The 15,000-nt window shown below is 37.5% G+C and overlaps 1 protein-coding gene across 2 annotated transcripts in view; it reads right to left on the bottom strand.

Annotated features, from left to right (window-relative positions):
* Positions 1–5,619: 5,619 nt before the first annotated feature.
* The window catches only part of LOC125036366 (transformer-2 protein homolog alpha-like), a 10,396-nt gene continuing 1,015 nt past the window's right edge, over positions 5,620–15,000 (bottom strand). The window contains exons 2-8 of one of the 2 annotated variants that reach the window (XM_047628938.1): positions 12,446–12,541; positions 12,013–12,171; positions 11,660–11,765; positions 11,331–11,393; positions 9,470–9,645; positions 9,205–9,347; positions 5,620–7,646 (exon numbers count right to left, since the gene is read on the bottom strand). In XM_047628938.1, coding sequence (XP_047484894.1) covers positions 7,597–7,646; positions 9,205–9,347; positions 9,470–9,645; positions 11,331–11,393; positions 11,660–11,765; positions 12,013–12,171; positions 12,446–12,531 — 783 coding nt within the window. In that variant the 5' untranslated portion in view covers positions 12,532–12,541 and the 3' untranslated portion in view covers positions 5,620–7,596. Of the gene's footprint in view, positions 7,647–7,668; positions 8,629–9,204; positions 9,348–9,469; positions 9,646–11,330; positions 11,394–11,659; positions 11,766–12,012; positions 12,172–12,445; positions 12,542–15,000 lie in introns of those variants that run through there. The other variant, XM_047628939.1, reaches the window with a different exon arrangement.

Genomic DNA, 15,000 nt, shown 5'->3' on the forward strand with positions numbered 1-15,000 from the left:
TCCAACCATTCGATAAAATATCTTCCACAAAGACTTCCTGTAAATAAATGCTGTTCATTCTTCTCCATATTTGGATTTATCTTTTCACAATGGTTAATAGTTAATGGTTAAAAACAAAATAAATGTGCTAGACATCTAAGGTCATGCAGCACTATAGTAAATGGTAGTGAAGGGTGGTCGAGTTTTAGTGATTAGTTGTCAAAATTGGGCAAAGGAATTGACGAGTAAATGGGTTAAGGTTGGGTAAGGTAATGTATAGGGGTTAGATCAAGTGAAGGATGTATATGCATTTGAGGAATGAAAACAGGTTGTCAAACCAGAAAGTGTGAGAAGTTGTGGGAGGGATCACGAAAATCGGTCCCATTTGGCTGGGCTAAATAGATTATTTAAGAATTTTGTAGAGATGGAGGTAGTAGAAGGACGGGGGCATGTGGAAGAGGGAGTAGTGTTGAGGGAGGTAGTGTTATGGGGAGGTGGACAATAAGGTTGTAAGGTAGTAATAAGGGAGGATGGGGTAGTTGATGAAGAAGGTTGTGGGGGTATAGTTGTTGAAGTTGAGCATGTTAGGAGTAGAAATGTCTCCTGGGGTGTTGATTAGGGTGGATGCTGTACTAGTAGGCATTGAGGAGGGGGTATTAGTTGTAGTGTTCAGAGCTGTGGTCAAAGGAGAGCCTGGGGTCAGGGAATCGGGCGAGTTGGAATTGGTGGAGCTATTTGATGAAGAGGCAATTGCCTCTAATAATGGTATGGTTATTCATTGTTGGCCATGATAAGCCTGGAGTATGTTGGGGAGAGAAATGGTCCACCCCTCAGGGTCGCTTGAGGGGTAAGGGCTAGACAACTAAAGCAGGGGAATACCGTGCCCATGGCTCCCTCAGGCCGTTCAGGACTGGCACAAAGTCGGCCTTTCATCCTTTCAGCACGGCTCTCACACCTTAGGAAGTGGATAGTAGAAGGGCTTGGTGAAGGGACAGAAACGAAAAAGTAGGAGGGGGAAAAAAAAGACCATGCAAAATCTGTTGAGTTGAGGGCTGAGTCCCAAGGTTGGGGAGTTCCCCAGCATTGGGTCCCAGTCTCCGCCTCCTAAGCCTCCCCACGACAACAACGGGCAAGGGATTGGGGGGGTTCTTTTCACAAGAAAATGTTTAATAAGTATTAATTGCCATAATATACGTTTAAATATAAAATCACAGCAAGATATGTGCTTATATGTGTCATGTGGAATTCATTCAAACAGTATTTAACAAGTGAAAAGTAATTGTGTATTTTTCAGAGCTATCTAGCATGTTCGTGGATTTCCTCTGCAATATCTTTATAAATGATAATTGTGTAATTAGTTAATGGTTAAAAGCAAAATAAATGTGCTAGACATCTACGGTCATGTAGCACTATAGTAATTGGTAGTGAAGGGTGGTTGAGTTAGTGATTAGTTGTCAGAGCTTGGCAAAGGAATTGACGAGTAAATGGGTTATGGTCGGGTAAGGTAATGTATAGAGGTTAGATAAAATTAAGGATGTATATGCATTTTAAGGAATGAAAACAGGTTGTCAAAGCAGAAAGTGTGAGAAGCTGTGGGAGGGATCACGAAAAATCGGTCACTTTTGGCTGGGCTAAATAGAGTATTTAAGAATTTTGAAGAGATGGGGGTAGTAGAAGGATGGGGGTGTGTGGAAGAGGGAGTAGTGTTGAGGGAGGTGGACAATAAGGTTGTACGGTAGTAATAGGTGAGGATGGGATAGTTGATGAAGATAGTTGTGGGGGTATAGTTGTTGAAGTTGAGCATGTTGGGAGAGTAGAAATGTCTCCAGGGGTGTTGATTAGGGTGGATGCTGTACTAGTAGGCATTGAGGAGGGGGTATTAGTTGTAGTGTTAAGAGCCGTGGTCAAAGGAGAGCCTGGGGTCAGGGAATCGGGCGAGTTGGAATTGGTGGAGCTATTTGATGAAGAGGCAAGCCTCGTTGCCTCTAATAATGGTATGGTTAATGGTTAAAAGCAAAATAAATGGTAAGCCTGGAGTATGTTGGGGAGAGAAACGGTCCACCCCTCAGGGTCGCTTGAGGGGTAAGGACTAGACAACTAAAGCAGGGGAATACCGTGCCCATGGCTCCCTCAGGCCGTTCAGGACTGGCACAAAGTCGGCCTTTCATCCTTTCAGCACGGCTCTCACACCTTAGAAAGTGGATAGTAGAAGGGGTTGGTGAAGGGACAGCAATGAAAAAGTAGGAGGGAAAAAAAAAGACCATGCAAAATTTGTTCGGTCGAGGGCTGAGTTGGGGAGTTCCCCAGCATTAGGTCCCAGTCTCCGCCTCCTAAGCCCCCCCACGATAACAAAGGACAAGGGATTGGGGGGGGGATAATTGTGTAATAGTACGTTAATAATTATTACTTTTAACTTCGTTGATGTGTCCCTGTCATTCTCATGAACTCCCATCATTGTCATTAAAATAAATATTGACAGCATCCTTTCCGTTGTCATTTTGTCAAACGTTTAATGGGACACCTCTCCGAACCTCGCGCCCACATCCAAAATATTGTTCTCAAAGAAATGTCTGACACAGATACATTTAGCAATGCTGATCTCTGTAACGGTAAACGCTCAAGTTCTGTATACACGCCTTTAATTTAATGATACTGAACAATGAATTAGTATCACTTAATTTCGGTAGGATCAATTCCCCTTGTTTGTCGTAGTGAAAGCAGCATGCAAGACCCTATAAAATCACACAAATGTTCAAGTAAGTGATCACAGACATGGATAAGACAATAAAAACTAATATAACCCTCAAAATAATGTTCTAAAATGGCAAGAATCAAATTGAAATAACATGGAAAACCACTTTTAATGAATAAATACAAAATCAAGAAAATAAAACATTAAGACCTATTGATAAAGACTTTCGAATGTACAGTGTCAAACTCAGTATAGCCCTATAATCATTCCATATAAATTTTACGTTGCCGAAGCCGTAAATGCAATGGGTCTCCTCCCTTAAGTATGCGAGATGTTTTGTTGTCCACATGCTGGTGCCTGGGAGTCAGAGCCGGGCAGAAGACAGCAGAGCAGATAGTCGGCAGATGTTTGTTTACGATTAATTAATGTGAATAATGTATTTGACAATGTTTATGTAAAGCGAACTCGCTTGGACGGTCCTTTCAGCCCGATTCACTCATTGCAGTTCGTATACTTTTACGATGCTTTAGGATTCGGTAATTTTCAATACAACGTGGCACCTCTGGAATTTGGTGCAGTAAGCAGATCGCTGTAATTGCTTTCGGGTGAAGATGTGCCGGCAGACAGTCAAAAACAACAAAACAAACAAACAACACACACTAATTACAATGGTTAATGGTTAAAAGCAAAATAAATGTGCTAGACATCTAAGGTCATGTAGCACTATAGTTAGTGAAGGGTGGTTGGGTTAGTGATTAGTTGTTAAAGCTGGGTTAAGGAATTGGAGAGTGAATGGGTTAGGGTCGGATGAGGTAATGTAAAGGGTTAGATCAAGTGAAGGATATATATGCGTTTGAGGAAGGAAAACAGGTTGTCAAACCAGAAAGTGTGAGATTCTGTAAGGATGTCTATGTAGGGAGGACGAGGGCATGACAATAGAATATGTGGGACTGAAAGAGGAACATCCGGAAACCGCGAATGTTCCAATGAAGGTTAGTTATACTTTCGTTGATTTACTGGCAAAGATTGCAGTGCGTATTGGAGAATTTAAAGGGGAAGGTGCTAGAGGTTGGGATGAAGAATGAGGTTGGGGAGGTGGTGTTGTATCAGGAGGGGTGTCGGGAGGTAGAGGGTCTGGGGAAGATGGTACTTGTGACATGAGGGATTCACGTGTGTATCCAGGAGGGAGTGGAAGGGATAGAGGGGATGGTGGGAGGGTTAATATAGGTGGGGCTGGAGTCGGGGGGAATGGGTTTTGTTGGGATGGGGTAGGATGATTGGGTGTAGGGAGAATATGAGTAGGAGAAGGATGGATATCGGCAGTTGTAGAATTTGAAGGTGGATTAGTATTAGTTTGGGACTCGATTATGTAGTTCTGGATATCTTCAAGATTTTCTGTAGTGGAGTTGGTTGGGGAGTTTTGTGAGATAAAGGTTTTCTTGTGAGAGGGGGAACACTAATTACAAACGTATGGAGAGAAGAGGGAGTAAAAGTTTCCTGTGGGTTAAATGTGAGCGTTGTTGTTGATGCAATACCAAGAGTGGACTGTTCGTGCTGGGTCAGCAACCCATGAGGGTTCTTGGGTCGGTCAGCTAGTCATTAAAAGAGTGAAAGGTGCGTTTGCAGGTTCAATGTGCATTCAAGTAATATAATATAGGCCTATTATTCCATGTCGTGTATTCATGTCTAGGGCCGAGAACAAGAAAGCCGTATGTCAAAAGACTAGAGGGGGGGGGGGGGGGAGAAAAAAAGAGAGCCTTTGAAAGTTGCTCCATAACTGCAGTTCAGCAAATAATTCGAGTTTTTCTTTGCGACTAATCTATGTTACATTATACTTAAGGGAGTAGGGAATACTATGATAAAATACAGTGGCGAAAAGGGTATATAGGAGTTATCGATTTAGATAAGTGGACAGAAGGGGATGTAGAAGAGAAGGAAAAGGAAAGAGGGGGAAGAATAATGCAAAATTAGATGACGCGAGGGCTGAGGCCCAAGGCAAGTGACCCCTACATTGTGCCTATGTCTCCTAAGCCACTAGCAAGAGATTGGAAGGGATCGAAGGAAGGAAGATATGGGAGTAAGATTCGGAGTTTTTTTTTTCTTTACTGTAAAAGATTTGGTTTTGCCAGGGCTATTTGGAGTCCAAAATAACGCCAAGGAATTTGCCAGAAGTACAGCATTAGAGAGGAAAGCTATATAAATGGAGGGTTGGGACCCGTATGTGCAAGAGAAAAGGATGTAGGAATTGAGGGGATCACTGACTAATAATTCTCTATACTTCCTTCACTGTTCATACACAAGTTTAGCCCTAGGTCGTTTTTTCTTGATTTCCCTGTTATGTATTTCCATGCATTTGATGAGTGTTTGGTGTGCGACTTTGCTACAGCATTGCACACTGTATGGAACATCTACTGCCTTGCCTTGTGAGTAACCTTGGTTGTCTTTAGTGTGGATATGTACTTTATTAGATAAAGGTACCCTCCCTATGTATACATTTGCCCCTAATTATTGAAGAGCACTTCTGTAGATGTTCCACTTCATCACTCATTTTGTACAGTATGTAGGATTTCTCTTAAATGCCGTTGCACTGGTTCTGGTCTACACAACATTTACTCATTAGAATCTTTCAGTATATACTAATCGCCAATAAAATATGTAAGGGACATTTTAACACGCTGTAAGGTACTGCAACTCATAACATAATAATCTATTAGAAACATGATAGTTACGATTCAATCTAGGTATAAATTTCTGTTCAATACTCATGCATGCTATATCACTAGCGTGTCTAAATCATTACTATAAAGTTAGCTCATAAACCAACTTATATACATTACAATCAAAGCCAAACTACAGCTCAGTTTCTATAATTCTGAGAAGTTATATATAGACTAATAGAATCGTGCCTATAATATGCTATTCAATTACTGGTTAATGAAAAGTCCCCATCATTCATATAAACTTTATTAATAAGTCACAACTTCATTTCAATTTGTTTTGTTGTTTATCTGAAATGCAACTGGTGGTATTACTTATTCCTATAACTACTTTTAACTGACTTAAATGTTCTATCCAAAAAGATTAAAAGAAAAGAAAGATCTTTATTCTGGCCAATTTTAAGGTGGTTTGAAACTGTTTTATCTAAAATATGTGATATCATGAATGTATGTTTGTCAAAAAGCATGTCATGCAAGTGTGATTTAATTTAATTAGGGTTAGAAGCAATTATGAGATGCAATTCCAAACAATATGAACTACCATTACTTCAACAAGCAAAACCATTCTAATCTTATGCCCAATCGGAGATAATGGCTCTACCATTCAGAAGCTATTAGAAAAAAAATATAAAATAAGAGAAAAGAAAATGAGTGTCACTTAGCAAAACATTAACTTTAACAAAGTTTTAGCTTCTAAAATATGTGAAACATACATGACTTACCAGGCAATGGAAGATGCAGAATTTTACTCATTCACAAAGATGTCCATTTTGCAAATCCCTCATGAATTACTATGGAAATGTTTACTTTCCTTATTATCAATCCCCGACCAGAACTATACCAATAACTTCCCACAGTTTACCGAAGTCAAACAAATAGAGAAAGATAAGAGAGCCTCAGTGTACCTGTTCCAGTGATTCAAGTGATCAAGCTGAATTCATGAAAAATGGTTAGATAGTAGAGGCACAACTATATCTGTTTATGTAAAAAGTTGGTCCTTAAACTCACTTTCAGATTTAGATTACAATGTTTCAGGTCTTGATAATTTCCATTTTATATGGGGGGGAAAAAAGTTGTAAGAGTAGAAATATACAGGCCATCAATGGCATGTTGAATTCTATAAAAAAAAGAAAAGAAAAAAAAAAAGAAGGCACCTGAAAAGCAAGATCTTTATTAGTAAAACCCCATTCACTTTTTTTGGCTGCAATATTCTTTACCTTTTTATGTATATAAAATACTAACAAGTCACAATACAACAGAAGGAAAGCCAAGTTTACCCTCTTGGATAATGCTCTATTCAATTTCCAACAGGGCCAAGGCATTTTTCATATTGTATAGTACTTGATAAGAACAACAACTTCCACTGTATACTTTTTGTATTACCTGATGGTATATGTTTGAAACAACTGAAAAAAAGCTTTCTTTGCAGTTGGAATCCAGAAAGCACATGCTCCTTTAAATGTAATTATTTGTAACTTTCCATGAATTATGATATCAAGATCTCTACACTTGAGCTCTTTGCTGTACAAGAAGCTTCACACTAACAAGGAAAAAACTGGTCTCCCCAACTAATGAAATTTGAGAGAGAAAAAAAGAAGAGTAAAAAGTGGCTGGAAGGGATTTAATGACTTTCTTCTGATGGTGTGAACCTGTTCCCAAAATCTTTTTCCTAGTTTAAGGAATCCCTGTTGGAATGTGTGTCTACTTGGATATGAAAATCTTGTAAAAAGAGGCTGTTATCGGAGGGTTTCCAACATAAATGAGACGAAGGATTACCTCATGGCAGTACTGACACTTCCCCTGTGAGGATGAGGATGATGATGATGTGGTGTTCAACAAGGAAGACTCGGGTTGACCATACGCCCTTTTGACCTGAGAAAACTCTTGCATTCCTTCGTCTTGACCCAGTTTTTTGCGACTTTGCTTCAACTTTCCTCCCCTTCCTTACTGCCTTCCCTTGTTTTTTCTTGTGTTACCCTTTTACCCGCTTTATTTCCTTCTTCAAACCAACTGCCATCTTCATTACTTCTCCAATTTCCCTTGAAGCTTCACAAAATTCTAGTGTGAGATCTTCATATGCTTGGAAACATTCCATTTCTTGGTTATTACAACAGTGGTGAATATTGTCAGCCTGTTCTGTCTTCGCCAACAATTCTTCTCCAATGTTCCCCAAAGAAACCCGGCCAGTCCTTCTAATCTTCTGACTCATTAAGATTTTCTCATCTTCCAATATTCACCAATACTTCCATTCTTCAAGCCTTGGGATGACAAAAGAAAATAGCGTTAAGAATCGTTTTATTGGTAGAGCGAACCACAAAAAAACTTCTGACGTACACAGTCTTAAGCTTCAACTTAAGTAATTCTTTCTTTTAACGAGGATGTCACACCTCAACTCCATCTAGTCTAAACACATGGGTCACCTTTTATCACTTTCACATTATTTTCACTTACCATTGAACAAGCACATGTTTGTCATTCTCTTATGAAAAGAAAGAGAAAAAAGGGAAACCATAACAGAACATAATCAGTATATACCAAGTTGTGGTAAACTTGTGAGCAATGTCTTTTACGAAACAAACTGAGATGGATGAAACAATCAAAGAAGTTCTCAACATACAAACATATTGTAAATCAACTATCTACAAGGAGAACTAATGCCTGTTAAACAACCCTTTTGTTTCATCTTTATTGATCATTTTATAATGTGTTACAGAAAGGGTGATTATAGACCTAAAATCACTCCAAAATACTAATAAAACTCATCTTAAAACAAGAAAAGAAATACACAGAAGGCAAAAAATAGAAATATTCATTCTGGATTCTTCTGATAAGATGAGAAAGTCCTAAATTCGAAAATAATCTTGTTTCTTTCATTCCTCTCCATATATAAAATGCTTATCATATCTCAAGACACAGCAGATATTCACTTCTGGTTATATTTTAACGAAAAATATCTCGATACCTGATGCAAAGAACATTATATCTTGAGGAATACTTCCTCAGTACATAGAAAAATTGTTGGTCAAAACAACCAGCTTGTCCTTAAATATAGGTCTGCTAAACTTTGAAAACCATGAAACTGCTGAATATCTAATGTTGCATTCTATCAGGATAAAATATATTCTTTATATCAGAGTGCTTTGATCTTGTTAGAATGCCTAGTTACATTAAATACAGTTCATGTTTCTAGTTATTATCAAACTAAAGTGACACCAGCACCTCAATACCGGCTGTAGCGACCTGAAAAAGGATAAATCTTGCATAGTCAAGATATATTTTGACATTGCTGTTCAAACTCAAACAATTTTTTAAGAGACTGAAATGGCCAATTTCACAGTGACAAATCAAGCAAAAAATATGCTTTTCATACACAAGGAATAAGTTGAAATGCGCTAAATCACAAGACGTATGACAGTCACTATGTGGACATGGGTTACATAGATACATATTGTATGAGGAGACAAAATAGAGATCAGCAGATCATAAAAAAGAAAGTTTAAAAATCAAAACAAAACCACCAAAGAAACTAAACAGATTTTCAGAAGATCATTTTTTGAAGTTCTTCAAAATGTGCAACCTCAAAATTCAACTCAAAATTTACTTTAGTATACAAATATTGTTCTCTTAAATTGTCCTGAACAGGTCTACACCAATGGCAGGGAACAAATATCTTCGAGTGATTTTATTAATACCTTTGTGATACCTTTAGTATGTACACTTGCATTCCCTGCCTTGAGTACCTGCAAGAGTAATCAACTAGACAATACAAATGGGTATTATCTGGCTCTCACATTAGCACCAACACTGGCTACTTACGTGGAGAGTATGATCGAGAGCGTGAGCGGTATGATCTGCGAGGAGGGGACCGGCGACTGCGACTGCCTCCTCCGTATCCACCACCTCTGTGGCGACCTCCTCCTCCTCCACCTCCACCGCCACCTCTACGACCATTGTTAGAACTGAAAGTTAAGTGATCTGTGAGTAACAACAAAATGACAGATATTGAGGTATCCTGCATAAATGAATTTATGATCAATGACTTTCCCAAAACCACAGTTTTCAATGAAGCTGCTTCACTTACTAAGTTGGTCGACCCATGTATATGCCAGGAGTGGGTGTGTGGGCTCTTTCTGTGATGGAAAAATCTACTCTGATCCGTCTTCCATCAATCTCCATGCCTGTGCACTGCTCCTTGGCTTCTGTGGCATCATCCACATGATCAAAGTAGATGAAAGCAAATCCCCTTGATCGACCAGTCTGCAAGTATCAAAGTTGATAAAATAAATAATTATTTTTTGATTCAGTGAAAAAAAATGATGACATATGACATATGACATCAGTTAGATCATGCTCAATTCCTTCAAAACAGTTACAAAAACTAGGAAATTTTCTAAGTTGGCAATTTCAAACCTTTAATATATTACATTGATAAGCAAAATGTGTTCATGATTGAGAAGTAATATCAAAATTCAGTTACACATTTGCTTTTTCTCATCCATAACTTTTCAAACATTTCTCTACACAGATTATGTGGCCAAAAGTTCTTATTACTTTCAAGATTCTAGCTATCACAACAGATATTTCTCCATCTGCTCATCCAACTAATTCTACTTAATGTTATCACTATTACATTATTAATATTGATTTCATAATTATAATAAATTACTAATAAGCAGACTACCCTAACCCCACTCTACCTCAGAAGTTCATTAACAGACACAGGACAACCTTTCTCTCATCCACAGCTCTTGTTCACACCTTCCGGTATCACCATCACGTGTTGGTGATACAGGAACCTACGTGTCAATAACAATTTCTCCTTCACCCAAGCCGCTGGGGAAAAGGATGGGCTTATTTTCTATATTTCTGTGAAATGTCTCAGCACATAGATGGCTCTGCTAATGCTTAGCCACAAAGGAGTCAATTAGTAGACCTTGTGACCTTACCTGATTTGAATTGGCGGGAAAAAATGTATTTTTTTTACTAGTGTTATGAATATAGATGGTGTTATTTTTAATATAATCATTATAATTACTATAATATTATAAATATTAGTAAAATATCTTTGTAAATCAAAGAAAAGGATAAACGGGCAGTACTCGTAACTGGCTCATTAGTGACTTAGTACAAGTGTAGCCATTTATGCGTAAAAACAATCAAACAAGTAACTCACAGTGGGCATAGCACGTATGTACGTCATGCCTGTCGGCATTGGGTCATAAAATTGAGTACACAAATGGCCAGAATTAACCATATGAAAAAATTAACAGAAGTTCACTTTAGTCTGCCTTGCTTCCTTCCAATCTAAAATATACTTAAGAAAAAGCCTTGTATGAATTTCTCTTTGAAAATTAAGACTTACCTCAAATAACATTACCAAGAGGTAAAAACATTAATATATCTAATAACATTAATGCTGAAGTGTTAAAATGGGCCTGTACATTCACTCAATACTTAAGCCGCTCATGCCAGGTGTCATGACACTAATGAGGAGTGTTGAAGAGAGGTTTGTAGTTCACTTTGATCAAAATAACCTGAACTAGAAAGTATGTGTGAATTGTGTGCCATGTAAGCAGGTATAGCCTTCCAAACATGATTGATAACGGTTTCTCATAGTTTTGTAAATAGGACTGTAGAAATGTGAATGCTTTCAAACAAAAACTGACAACTGAACCAGCACAATGTGACAGCTGGTAGCTATAGCAGAATGAGCCTATTGTCAGGCAGTCCATGTTCCACAAGTTAAAATAGTTTTCAGTAGTAAAACTCATTCACATTTCTTTTACCCTATGAGAAAGGAAGAGGTCTGTAATGCACATATACAGCACACCATCACCACCACTCACATCCACACCTACACCCACAAACCCTTACTGACCTACACAAACCACCACCAACCCGTATAATTAAAATGTTGATACTAGCCATTAAATAATACTTACTTTAGCATCTAGTACAACTTGAACTTCATTGATATGACCATATTTGCCAAAGAGGTGATGAAGCTGAAACAAAAATAATGAAATTTTACTTGTTTTATTCCTGAGACAATTATTCAAAAAGATGACTGGAATGTCCCAATCACAAAATATTCTGCAATAACATCTGATATCCATTAAAAACAGATGTGTTGTAAAGAAAATATGATATTGGAATCAAGACATTCTATAATTCGTCTCACCTGGGTAAATTATTCAATCTTCATTCATAAGTTTTTCTCAACATGCAAAACAAACTCGGGCACAAAAGCTCATTAAGGGTGTCAGTTCACCTGTCTCTCGGTTGTGTAGAGAGAGAGTCCAAAGATGCCAAGGCAGTTGCTCGGGGATGGGTCCTCTCTGCTTCCATGATGACGGCGGCGATTCGACATTGGCGACCTTGATTGGGACCTATGATTTAGAAAGATCAAAAAACTTGTGCTGACCCTATTTACCTAAGTGAAATACCAAGGAGAGGAAAACTTTGGTGATGTAACGAGTAAGGTCCTGAGCAAATCCAGAAGTGCTGCATCATGTCTGGAATCTCTCCTTTCCAAAAGCTAAAGCTTCTAGCTACACAGCACTGTTGTTTAAATAACACATTCCATTGAGGCACCATCATTTGACCCGACTCAAAATTGCTAACCTGTTAGTCCTTCTATTTCTGGAGTAAGATGGGGAACGAGAATCTCTACGGCGGGAGGATGAATATTTCTCCTCTCGGTAGCGGTCCTCGCGGTATCTTGGGGAACCAGAACTTCTAGATGAGTGTTTGTAGGTTTCACGTCGGTCTCTGGAGCGTGATCTGTTAGAAAATATAGGAATTTATTCATTCCCCCCAAAAAAAACCTTTGACATAAAATGTTAGATAAAAATAGAAATAAGAGTATAAAGATCTAAATAACTGTACAAATGTTTTTTCCTAGTTTGAATTCCTCCATGAACCTGGTATCAAAGATTTGGGAGCACTCTCACACCTGGAAATTGCCATCCCAATAACAGTGTACAGATATGTAACATCAACAATTCAAATATTGGGTAAACCATACAGGTTTAGGGAATGAAACAACTCTTTTTACCTTGACCGGGAAAATGAAGGGTCCCTCGACCTTTCACGAACTGGTGAAGCTCCATTGGCCACAGCATGTTGTGGTGATCGACTCATTCTGCTGTATCTGAAAAATGGCAATATAGAAATAATAGAAAGAATAGATCTTTTTTTTTTTTTTTTCGTTAAATTCTCAGTATCATATAAAAAGACTATTTTCTCTTTATTTTTTCCTTAGTTCTGATAATTCTTTGGAAGTGAAATTTTAGCTAATCACTACCTTCAGAGTCTAATCAAGTCAATATTAGTAGCTATTCACTTGTAGTGTGGAATTAGTCAATCAGTTGCGACTTACTGATTTGTGGGTTGAATATTTAAATAACTCTTTACTTTTACAAGAAAGTCTCCCTTACTCTCAGACTACTAGCTAAAGGCCAAATTTCTCTTTCACAATTTACTATGAAAGGGCTGAGTGAGCTGTATGCAAGATCTTGCTGATCCAGTTCTGAATTAATTTTACAGACTTCATTTGAATAAAAGCAATGTAGGCTACTTAAAATCAATGCTGACTTCCTATAATATGCAAAATGAAGCTTGAGCATACAAACAAAATAATATTTAGAACAAAGAAGAATCACAATAAAAAATGGTTAAAAAACTCTTTTGTGTAGATACTACGGTAGTTTTTGCATTGTAGATTTTTCTACCACAATAATAATGACTGTTATATACCCTCTAAGATAACTCACTGTAATAGAATAAACTAATAAATTTCATTACTTAATTCAATAAATTCCTTTACTTATAGAAGGGCAATAATATTACACATTCAATATATTAAAATGTAAAGTGGCACTCAAATGTTTGGTGTCCCTGCATCAGCTAGTATTTAGTGCAAAATACTGTATTTTTTAACAGAATATTGCAGTGAAAATGAGAAAAACTGCCAAATTAATGTTTTGAAATTAAATGGAAAGTGTATGTCTACATTTTCCTCATCATTACTGATGTGTAATTATCTTGATCTGTCTTCAACTTTGCATATTTCTCTATGCCTCCACACGAACACATCTCTGCCCATCAATTTTTGACTATGACTGCCGCATTTGAAGACATCTGCAGGTGTCCCATGCACTTCTTGAAATTATCCTTATGCGATACAGACACCTTTAATGGAATTTATACAAGTTGTCAGTAAATTTTGATTTATATTAGATGCAGACAACTATAACTATGCATTTTAAACATGTTACAGAAAACCTGATTTAGTCAAATGCTTCTTCAGCTAGTTCCTAAATGTTTAAAGCAACTTTCTATTTTGGGTAGTAAAAACAGTCTTGAAACTCTCCTGATGAAATGTGGATAACTATAAGGCAGCTTTTCCTCTGTAGATTCTTCTTTATTGGAATTAATAAGGAAAACATGGAAACTCCCTTTCATTTATTGGCTAGCATTAATTTAAGAGGTTACTCATTTTTTACTGACTTTGTAATCTAAAATGACAAATAGTGCAGAATTTTTACAGCTGATGCATATCAATTAACATTAGTTATATTTTAAAATGTGAAATATCATAAAATTAGCAAGATCTATTGCAGTATTTAGTTTGGTGTATTATTACAGTGAATTAACATCACAGGATCTACAACAATACAAATGTTTATTTCAACTAGCAGCAACTCTCTGATGTGCACCTGAGCTTATCACTGATGAAATCATGAAGTCTTAGACCCTTATCAATTTCAATTTATGATGAAGAAGGCACTAAGCTAGTGCATATCACTGATATGATATAATACATGGTTGGTTGCTGGAGGTGGGGGAAAGGATTAAGGGTGCAAGTGGGTGTGTGTGTGTGTGTGTGTGAAGGGATTTATTTTTTAGAGGTTTATTCAATCAGCCTGAAGGTTTTAGGCGTATCTGTTTCTATGATGTGTTGAGCCTATTCCAGTTACTTATGGTATATAAGAAGAATGAGTGCTGGAAGAGTTGGTGTTGTGTGACATGTTACAAGCTTGTTGCTGTGTGACTTATGAGTGCAAGTATTTTTGTTTGTTATTGTCAATAAGGCTGTTTGGAATCTTATTCATGATTGTGAGTCTGTGCATGTCTTTCAGTCTCGAGCAAGTCCACATTTACCCATTTTGTAATGCAAGTTGTAATACCAGGCATACAAGTATAATTGTGTGTAATAAAAATAGCTGTCCTAATGTTAACCTGCTTGAGCATCTCAATATATCTGGTGAAGGGTTACCATACAGCCAAACTGTACATCAGTGTTGGGCGTACAAGTGTTATAAGCCACATGTTTGATGTTTTGTGTAAAGGCATGACAGTTTCTCCTTCCTAATGCCATTGTTCTTTTGACTTACTTTGTCATGGAATCATTCGGTGTATTAAAGTCAAGATTGTGTACGCAGTGTATTCCGAGGTTTTCATTGTGTTGTGTTGGTTATGTAGAGTGTAAGTATACTGTATTCACGAATGCTAACTAACTCCAAAAGCTAACTAAATGCAACAGCAATGACAAAAAACAAGAAAATATGAAGGCACCACTATAATACATTAACCCTGACATTCAAAAAA

The sequence above is a fragment of the Penaeus chinensis genome, chromosome 21 (assembly GCF_019202785.1).
Source record: "Penaeus chinensis breed Huanghai No. 1 chromosome 21, ASM1920278v2, whole genome shotgun sequence".
Lineage (NCBI taxonomy): Eukaryota > Metazoa > Arthropoda > Malacostraca > Decapoda > Penaeidae > Penaeus > Penaeus chinensis.